Here is a 10,654-nt window from a genome sequence, read left to right as displayed (position 1 = left end):
GATTTAGTTTTTCTTTAATAGGTCATGAAACTTTTGTGCTAATTTTTTTTGTTTGCTTGTTTTGGTTGGAGTTTGGTACAGAAAACTCTTATTCAAATTTGGATTTTTGAGCAAAAAGACTTGAGCATCAAAGGCTAAATCATTGTAAGTTTATGTTCAAGTTTGTAAATCTTGGTTTTTTTTTTTTTTTTTTTTCCTACAATTTTTCTGTAGTATGTAGATTTTGAATTTTTTTTGTTATTAGTTTTGTGGTTTAGCTAGCTTGAAATTAATTTTTTTTTAAAAGTTCACTACCCACTAATGTGTAAATAATCTCAACTAAATGCTCTTTATATGTGTGTATATATATATATATATATTTTAATGTTACTAAATTCTCAACCACCATGACTCATTAACATTGGACATTTGATATTGTGGAATAATGATGATAGGTCTATTTGATCTATTACAAGCTTATTGCAAGCATATGTTAGTTATTATTGAATTTTCAATAGTTTTATATAGCATTTTTAATATTTTTTTTTTTTAAAAAATGAGTAGGTTTTGCGACGTTTTAAAAACGTCACTAAAAAGCAAAAGGACAAATGCTTTTGTGACGTTTTCAAAACGTCGCTATTGGTGTGATTATTTGCGGTGTTTTATAAATGTCACTAAATGTATTTTCTTACATCATGAACGAAAATGTTATATTATTTAGTGACGTTTTATAAAACGTCACTAAAAGTTTTTGAACGCCACTAAAGAGTACCATATAGTGACGTTTTTCGAAACGTCGCAATAGACCTATAGTGACTGCTCTATTGCGACGTTTTCGAACGTCACAAAAAAAACGTCGCTGTAGGCCATTTGGGGCTATAGTGACGTTTTTTGGGTTTTTAGTGACGTTTTACAAACGTCGCCTAAACCCAGATTTCTTGTAGTGTATAGTGAACCTCGTCACTTATCCACCACTCTACTAAAACACTCTCACCAGTTTAAAATTCCTGAGTCAATTTTAACACAAACTAGCTATGGCAAATGAAAGCCTTAAAAAAAAAAAGCCTTAAAACTGCTATCATCTAGCTGATTTGGGATTTGAGGTTATCCATATACATGGTGCAAATGTTCAACAAAGATTGGACAGAGACGTGTGGCTAACAATATATGGGCAGATGCGAGAGAATTTCTATTGTAAATAGCGAGAATTTATTATCCAAAGTATCGTCATTGCCCATCTCACAAGTCACAACTAGACAAGCATTTCTTGCTAGACTAGCAGATGTAAGAGATCCTTCTTGCCTCTAGAATTTCTTGCCATAATTGCCAAACAAGTTTACCTTTTGTTTCTAGCTGCATCCAAGACTCCAAGTTCAACTTAACCTATTTGCACTAGTGGGCATTGTCTTCTCAGTTTACTTTGAATATTCAGCATAAACCATTTGGACTCTTCTTGGCAAGATACGTAGATCTCTATGTTCATTGCCAAATACAACAACATTCCAAGCTTTCCAAAGAATATAAAAAATCACAACTGCCATTATAGTGAACTAATCAATTGAAATAGGGCCTCTAATTAGATCAGTAGGAGGACCCACTACCAATCTAATCAGTTTGAGACTCTTTTTTGGATAAATTGCAATTCATTCACTAAGAAAAGGAAAAAACATTGAGGGCGTCCTCCTTACAAACATCAGACATTGAAGGGGGAAGGTTGCCCAAAATAAAAAAACAAGAAATATGAGAATCTAAGGCGAACTTGGCTGCAACATGAGTAGCCTGGTTGCAACTTCTACGAACCCAGTAGAAAGACCATGACAGGAAGGACAAGGCTAGATCATGAATATCAAAGACGATGTGGGGGATAGACCCAGCTTGATCCTTATCACCTGAAAGGATGGCGTCGATGCAGATTTTTGAGTCAGCTTCAATGAAAACGTGGCTCCATCTTTCTCTCTTAGCAAGCTGGACAGCCCACAACAAGGCCAAGGCTTTGGCTTGGAGAGGAGGATGAATGGGGGTGATTCTAGCCCACACTTTGAGAATAGCTCCATGATCATCCCTAGCAATGACTGCTAAGGCTGATCTTGAATCAGGGATTGCTGCATCAGTGTTGATTTTGACATAGCCTTGGGGGGGTGGGGGAGACCACCTAAGGATGGGAGTTTCGTGAGTGGGGGGTTCAGGTTGTGAGAGGAAGAGTGAGCATTCGCGGAGCTTGGATAGTATGTGTTGCCTAGAAGCCTGAATGTCAACAGGGGCCTTGAGGTGTAATAAAGCATTACGAGTTTGCCAAATTTCATCAAGGGTAAACGCCATGTTGAGGGAGACAAGCCATTGATCATAAGCTGGACAAAGAGATGGTGGTGGATTGAGAATCAGCTGGACAATGTCAGAGTGTGACCTTAAAGTATGCTCTTCTGCTTTAAACCCCCAACAGGTTGAAAACCATAATGCTCTTGCAATAGGACACTTGAGGAATAGGTGGCAGATTGACTCGGACTCTTGGTTACAAAGCAAGCATGTTGGATCATCCACTTCTAAAAGATTCAAGAGGTTCTCTCTGGTAGAAAGAGCATTGGTCCCAACTCTCCAGAGGAACGTTTTGAACTTCTCGGGAGCTTTAAACTTCCATAGCAGATTCCAATTCACATTGGGTGGAGATTGGGGATAGATAGAATGGCTTGAGCATGCGTAGGAGCAAAAAGGTCGTGAACCAGAGAAGCTCTCCAACAACGGAGTTCGGGGTTGATCAAATCAGACACCCTCAGAGGTGAGGGGGCAATTGCTGCAAGTTTAGACCCCATCTAATGCCAAAACCAGACCAATTCTGGCAATGGTACTGTACATTTAAGAAACACATGAAATTTCACGTTCCAACTTTATTCCACAGAGGTCACATCTGTCACCATCAAACATCAGTGTTGAAGCTAATTTGACTTTCAACGGTCAACTCACTCCAAACTTTCAAAGCCATATAGCTCTGCTTAATCCTAGATGATTGCCACCAAAACCTCTTCCCCAATTTATCCATTCCATTTCAAACTCAATTTGAAATTTTTAAAGTAGACATTGCATAAAGGGGAAGAGCTTGAGCCAAAGATTTTAGAGAGTATACTTACCAGCGCATGATAAACTATTTTTATAGAGTATCTTGATTCAAGTCTTTCTTTAGGAAAATTAAAATCAGTAGACTTCTTTCTGGTGAGAATAGTGAGCTACCTAGATGCCTTGATTCCAAGGAAATGTTCTTGTAAACCCCACTTACTACAGAAGCTGTTAATGACTGATCTACTGACATTTTTGGAGGCAAACAAAACTAATTTAGCTTGATTCACTGATTGTTTAGACCATAGGCAATATGTCTGAACACATTCCAACATACAATCTATTTCCTTCATCTTTGTATTATAAAAAGGAATTAAACCATCTACAAACATTGGGTGATTAATGCCTGGAGTCCTTCAAGTCGCCCACTCCCTCTTCTCAATAGCCCAGATAGAACTTCATAATATATTATAATATTAAAAAATTGGGAGAGACAGAGTCTCCCTACTAGAGTACTCTGGACGGTTGAAATATTCCACACCAACTTCGATTTGACAACAAAGAATATGACATAGTCGTGATACATTGGAGAATCAGTCTTGAAATCTTATCAGAGATGCCAAACTTATACAACACTTTTTTTTTTGATAGGTAATACAAATTTTATTGATAAAAAAGTACAAAGTGTTCACAATGGTGAACACTCTGAACTTGAAACAAATACATAGAACTCAAGTAGTAAATCTAATAGAAAGAAGAAAAGCATGAATGGAAAAACATTGCATGTAACCCCAAACTCTAGACCACTAAAACAGAGTACCCAAAAGAAGAGATCTTAGGAGATCTAGAGATCTCTCTTTATTTTCAAAGGTGTGGGTATTGCATTCCTGCCAAACTTATACAACACATACAGAAGAAATCTCACCCAATCCTATCATAGGCTCTTTGTATATCCAATTTGAAACCCAATCAAAACCCTTCCTTTTTTCATCATTTTAAAATTGTGGGCTATTTCTTGGATCACTATGGAATTTTCAGCTATCCATCTTTCAGGCATGAAAAACAGCCTGGTTTGGAGCACTCAGGTGATCTAAAATTGATCTTATTCTAGAGGCCAATATCTTAGCAATAAATTCATATGAGAAATTACTCCAGCCAAGACCAATTAGTCACAACATCTAAATTCACAATCACACCCTCTCTCCAGCTAATGGCAATTACTAACATTTCTAGCCAACTATCACCACTATAGAACTTCTCCCCAAAAATTTACCTACATCATAATCTTATCCCTAGTAAACAAGAAAACCCACCTAATCATCATAGTCCTTAGCTGCATTAATTCTAGTAAGCTTGCGCATCAGTTTGGGATTAAGCTTGAACGAAAACATAGAGTTAAACATCAAAGCGATAAGATTTACAACTATCCATCAAAAAAACAAGGACTATATTTTGTGCAAATGCTATATATTTACATTAACCTCAAAATTGAATCTTGCACTTTCCAATGCTACAAAATGTATTACCAATCCTTCATATACAGCAACATTATTACTTTTATTAACACGAATTCATGTATCATGATCGACAACAAGAAACATTATCGCATCATATCATATACCAAACCAAACTTATCAAAAAAAATTTGTTATGCTATAAAACCTCGGCAAAATTCAATTCAAGAAAACCAACCGCATATTAAGATTCGATCGAATCAGCAGAAACCCATTTCCAAAAATGCTTCTTGACCGAGACAGCCTCGTCTGCCACCGCCTTTGTCTCGTCGAGATCACCATACTCCTCCCCGAGCTCCTCCGTGCAAAACTCCCCGTCCGGCAAGCCCACCACCACAGCGTCCATCGAATGCAGCACGTAACACGCCGGCAGCCCCGGATACGATGCCGAATTCCTCTCCTCCACTCTGTTCCGATACGACCCAGGTACAATCCTCACAATGCTTTCGTTGACTGACCCATTTAGTATCGAACCGAGCTCTTCTCTCACCGCCCGGTGAACCGCCGATTCGGGTTCCTCGTTCGGCTTCATCTTCTCCGATAAGGGTCGATGCCGGTTTCTCAAACTGCCGTCGGATAGCTCCTGGTGGGTTTCGATGAGGACCCGGTTGTTTTCGTCGATAATTTTGACTGTGAGGACCTGAACCGTGCGAATTGGTGGGGTGGAATCGGCGAGAGAGGTTTCGCCTTCGGCGAGCTCGAGCCAGAGGTTGTGGACGTTCTTGGTGCCTGGTTTGACGCCCCAGGAGGCGAAAGAGTCGGAGGGCAATCTGGGTTTGAGCCACTCGGAGAGAGACTGTGGGTTTGTGAAGGCGTGGAGGTTGGTTTTTGGGGTTTGGGATGGGAGAGACATGGTTGAAATTTGAAGAAAGCGACGTGGGTTTGATGGGAAAGTGAGAAATGGGAGTTTCAAAATATGGGGTTTTGATGAACAAGAAGGAGAGGAGGAGAAGAGGAAGCAAATGGAGAGAGCTTTGAGGAAGAGGTCAGGGAGGGTGGTGGTGGTGTGGGCGTTTGTGATTGGTGGCTGAGGTGGTGGCGGTGGTGACATGTCAATGATGGTTTCTGTGATTGCTTCTTGGTTGCGGAGATGGGTTTTTGTCAGATATGAAAATCATCTCCATTACAAAGAGAGAGAGAGAGAGAGAGAGAGAGAGCCACAGATTTTAGGGTTTTGGGGAAATACTGATAAGAGGTGGGCTATTGTTTGGTTTGGGGATCAGATAGATATTTTACTCTGTTTTTTTTTCATATTTCTTTGTCCTGCTTTGTTTTGTCATTTGGGGTCATGGGTCTTTTTTGGTCACACTCGGCTCTGTTTTTGTTCACAAAATGGTTCTCTTGAATATGGACCGTTTATGCTTAGAATTAGGAATTTTGGGTCCGCTAGAGAGGTTGGGAAAGTATTCCAAATTGTCTCATAAGATGGGTTGTATGATATTTCACTCTCACAAGTAGGACTCACACATGATGTGAGAGAGAGATTTTATCTCATTAGGACCCGAAGGACCTGAAGGCAACATGTTGAATGGCATGTCTTCCCTTTAAAACCTTATATAATCCAATTTGACAGATTCTCAACTCAAATTTCTTGCAATCTTGCCAAACTCCCCCTATCTTTACCAAGTTTTTGTTCAGATTGTGTAGATCTTGCACAGGGCCGACCCAAGTTTGTTTGAGGCCTAAGTCGAGAAATTTACAGGAGCCTTTTTACATTTAAATATCACTTAAATAATATTTATTTATTTTTATTTTATTTAAAATCCATTATTAATTTTTACTTATATGACTAATTCACCCAAAGTGAGCTAATGATATTTACTATATAGGTTTTACAAATTAGCATATCACCAATAAAAGAAAAGTTATTCAAACATTTATTTTATTATATTATTTAAGTAACATCGATCATATTCCTGTCACATGAGGTATTTTTTTTTTTTTTTTTTTGTGGAGAAAATGGTAAACTTATTACAAATTTTCCTACAAAAAGCTTACAAACTTATGTCACAATGAGATGGCACTTCAACAAAATAATAAATGAGTATTGAATTACTTCATTGGTGACATATCAATTTGTAAGACCTACGTAATAAAACTTGTAATATACTAGCATAACTCTAATATTTCAAGCTTTCTTAAGATTGGGATAAAATATACACCTAACTCACACTTTTTCTTTAATTTAAAAAAAAAAAAATTACCACCCAATATTTGGGGGCCTTTTTATGTTAGGGGGCCTTAGGCCATGGCCTAAATGGCCTAGGCCTAGGGTCGGCCCTGATCTTGCGAGCTCTGGCTAGATTTGGTGGAAATCAAAAGATTGACATTGAAGAATTCATATAAACAAACATGAACATATAAATTCTATAAATATTTTTGCCATTGATGTAGAGTAACTAGGTATTACACCACCGAATAATACATGGGAATGTAGAAATTCTTAAGTAGGTAGATAAGCATACTAAGCTAACATTGACTATGAAGTGAATAGGAACAATACTTATTCTGTCCACCCAAAAAAAAAAAAAGAACAAAAAGAAAATTTCCTAAAAACTGATAATAATCTCATTAAAGATTGAAGAGTTGACTTCAGTGGGTATAATTGTTCTCCGTTTGGAAACCAAGTTCACTAGTATCATCGTAACTCTAGCCCAGTATGATTCTATGTTGCTGACATGATTATTGATTAGGATTCACATAATTTCATCTAGATTATCAAATATTTCATCCTTAAAATAATTCTATAACTACAGGTACTACTACCCATCATCGCTGTCATCTTTTCAACTTTCAGTGATGGCAACATTACAGGTATTGCTTGTTGATTCTCCTTTCGAATGTTAGGAAATTGCCTCAAATTCTAATCGTGATTGGGAAAGATAATTAGGTTTCCTAGTTGAGGAAGGAAAAATTAATTTGGATTTCCTTGTTATAGAAAGCAAGACTATTCCTTGGTGTGGAAAGAAGTCTATTCCTTATTAAAGAGTTAATGTATTTCTAGTCCAAGAGGAAATAGACTACTTGTTAAAGAGGTAATGTATTTCTAGTCTAAGAGAGAATACTAAAAGAGTCTTATAAATAGACAATGCTACAAAGAATTTAATGGCTTTGGCCCAAGGGTCTTCCTATGGGGAGAGGGAAAATAGAGTGTGAAACCAAGAGAGAGAAAATGGATTTTCACTTGGGAGGAATGCAAGAGGAAGGAGAGAGTAAGGTATTGCCGCCTTCAAGAAGATAGCCAAGGAGGAGATAGTAAAGGGTTGCTGCCGTCGAGGAGATAGCCAAGGAGGAGAGAGAAGTGTTGCTGCGTTTGAAAGAGATAATTAGTGGGTGTGTGAGAGAGTAAAAAAAATAAGAGAGATTTTTTTTTAGCCGTGGGACATACACAAGAATTATTGTAATTGATTTGATAATAGTGAAATTATTCGGAGTTTGTCCCATGATTTTTTCCATTCAAGAGAAAGGATTTTTCATGTAAATATTTGTGTTCTTGTGTGTGATTGCTATTTTGGATTGCTAATATTTGTGATAATATTATTTGATGGACCTAATAAGTAGTATCAGAGCTAAGGTTAGAGTAGAATCGATGGCCGGAGAAGAAGGCAAGGCTTCAGGAATTGAAAATTTTGATGGAACAGACTTTGGATATTGGAGGATGCAGATTAAAGATTATCTCTATGGGAAGAAGTGGCATCTGCCTCTTTTAGGGAAGAAACCTGATACTATGAAGGATGAAGAATAGAACCTTCTTGATAGACAAGTATTAGGAATTATTTGATTAACTCTATAAAGATCAGTTGCGCACAATGCTGTGAAAGAAAAGACCAACAGTGGTATTAGAGCTTGATTGATTTAGTGGATGACTCTTTGTGTGAATTAAGATGGAAGAGAAGAGATTGTTCTGATTAAGGTGAAGCTATTCCAAGAGGAAAAGGGGACTACTTGATTAAGGTAGGAGCTATCCCAAAAGGAAAGAAGAGAGTTGAGGACAATTGATGGAATTTGATTCAAGGTGGAGATTGTTGGAAAATTGCCTCAAATTTCAATTGTGACTGGGAAAGATAATTAGGTTTCCTAGTTGAAGAATAAAAAATTAATTTGGGTTTCCTTGTTATAGAAGGAAAGACTATTCCTTGGTGTGGAAAGAAGTCTATTCCTTATTAAAGAAATAATGTATTCCTAGTCCAAGAGGAAATAGACTCCTTGTTAAAGAGGTAATGTATTTCTAGTCTAAGAGAGAATACTAAAAGAGTCTTATAAATAGACAATGCTACAAAGAATTTAATGGCTTTGGCCCAAGAGTCCTCCCCATAGGGAGAGAGAAAATAAAGCGTGAAACCAAGAGAGAGAAAAGGGATTTTCGCTTGGGAGGAATGCAAGAGGAAGGAGAGAGCAAGATATTGCCACCTTCAAGAAGATAGCCAAGGAGGAAATAGTAAAGGGTTGCCGCCTTCGAGGAGATAGCCAAGGAGGAGAGAGTAAAGTGTTGTTGCGTTTGAAAGAGATAATTAGTGTGTGTGTGTGTGAGAGTAAAGAAATAAGAGAGATTTTTCTTTAGCCGTGGGACATACACAAGAATTATTGTAATTGATTTGATAATGGTGAAATTATTCGGAGTTTGTCCCGTGGTTTTTTCCTTTCAAGAGAAAGGGTTTTCCATGTAAATATTTGTATTCTTGTGTATGACTGCTATTTTGGATTGTTAATATTTGTGATAATATTATTTGAGACCCAACATCAAACCCTTATTATATGACTTTATACCCTCAATAGCAATGGTATGTGATATCTAGTTTATTTTTATGTTTGATACTGGTTTCTTCTTTAAACTTCTTATGTATAATTTAATAAAGTTCCAATTTTTTTTTAGATACAATTATATTTTAATTAACTTTAAGCAAATAGACAAATAAAAGTTTAGCAAAAAGTTTATCAAAAAGTTTCTGACCTTAGGCTTGTGAAAGAGGTTGATGCTTTTCATGGATAATTTTGTTGTTAATTTGTTATGCATTTTGGGTTTGAACATCTTCAATTATGTCTTTATTTGTAGCTTGATTATTTAAAAAAGTTAAAAAAGAGAAAAAAAGTTCATCAAAAAAAAAAAAAAAAAAAAAAAAAAAAAAAAGGAGTTCACCGTCTTGAAATTACAATAGATGGTTTACCTACTTCCTAGAAATGATTTCTTCTTTTAATTTTTTTAGCTTATTTTCTTATGTATAGTTTTTTAAAGTTCCAATTCTTTAGACACAATTATACTTTAATTAACTTTTAACAAGTAAACAAAGATCATGGTTTTTAAACCCGGATTGAATCGTATGGTCTGACCCAGTTAACTGTGACCCTCTCATTGTTGCGGTTCTTTTAACCCTAAGAACCACTCCATATGAAAAAAGCACAGAACCACTCGAACCACGATCGGACCGTACAATTCTAAGAACCGTGGCCGGTTTTTATGGTTCGCATGATTCCTTTTTTTTGGGCAAAGTTTAGGCCAATACTGATCAAAATTTCAGTAGTACTTTGGGTCTTTTCAAATTTGGAACAAAAAAAAAAACAGAGAAGAAAAAGCAGAGGAAGAAGAAGACAATGAGGAAGAAGAAGAAAGCAAAAATGAAAAAACCAACCCTCATAGCAGGCAGCTTGCATCATGCCGTAGGTCACCTGAACGAACCCCTTCTTCTTTGTTTTGTCCACACCTCCAGATGAATAACTTCTCTTTTGCTTATTTTTTTGCTTTCCTTTGTACTAATTTTTAGTTGGCGAAAATACCATTTTGGTCCATACATTTTGGGGCCACAGTCAATTTGGTCCCTACATTTTGGTAGCAATCAATTTGGTCCATACTATTTTCAATTTGCAATCAATTTAGTCCCTACTGTTAACTTAGTAACGAAAAATGCATATGTGGCTAATGGTGTGTATAGTTGGCATATTTGATACTTAGGTGGCGAATAAATTAATAAAAATAATGTTTAATAAATATTTAAAATGCAATGTTGGCATTTTCCCAATTTTAATAGAAATAAAAATAATTTTTATTTTAATTTCATGATTCTAAAGGTGGAAAACAAAATTAGGAATCTCAAATTTTCTTCGATTTTCATGGCTCC

General features: G+C 36.6%; 2 protein-coding genes across 2 annotated transcripts; both read right to left on the bottom strand.

The window, feature by feature from the left end:
• Positions 1–1,629: 1,629 nt before the first annotated feature.
• On the bottom strand, positions 1,630–2,786 carry LOC115961141. Its single transcript, XM_031080173.1, has 2 exons — positions 2,697–2,786; positions 1,630–2,607 (listed from the first exon to the last, which is right to left on the bottom strand). The coding sequence occupies exons 1-2, from the start codon at positions 2,784–2,786 to the stop codon at positions 1,630–1,632; spliced, it is 1,068 nt and encodes a 355-aa protein (XP_030936033.1).
• A 1,691-nt stretch (positions 2,787–4,477) lies between these two features.
• Positions 4,478–5,900, bottom strand: LOC115958926. Its single transcript, XM_031077196.1, has one exon. It carries the CDS (start codon positions 5,590–5,592, stop codon positions 4,726–4,728), a length of 867 nt encoding a protein of 288 aa, XP_030933056.1. The 5' UTR covers positions 5,593–5,900; the 3' UTR covers positions 4,478–4,725.
• Positions 5,901–10,654: the final 4,754 nt, after the last annotated feature.

The sequence above is a fragment of the Quercus lobata genome, chromosome 9 (genome assembly GCF_001633185.2).
Source record: "Quercus lobata isolate SW786 chromosome 9, ValleyOak3.0 Primary Assembly, whole genome shotgun sequence".
Taxonomy (NCBI): domain Eukaryota; kingdom Viridiplantae; phylum Streptophyta; class Magnoliopsida; order Fagales; family Fagaceae; genus Quercus; species Quercus lobata.
Note: the sequence above shows the minus strand (reverse complement) of the source record. Positions and strands in the feature narration are given on the sequence as shown.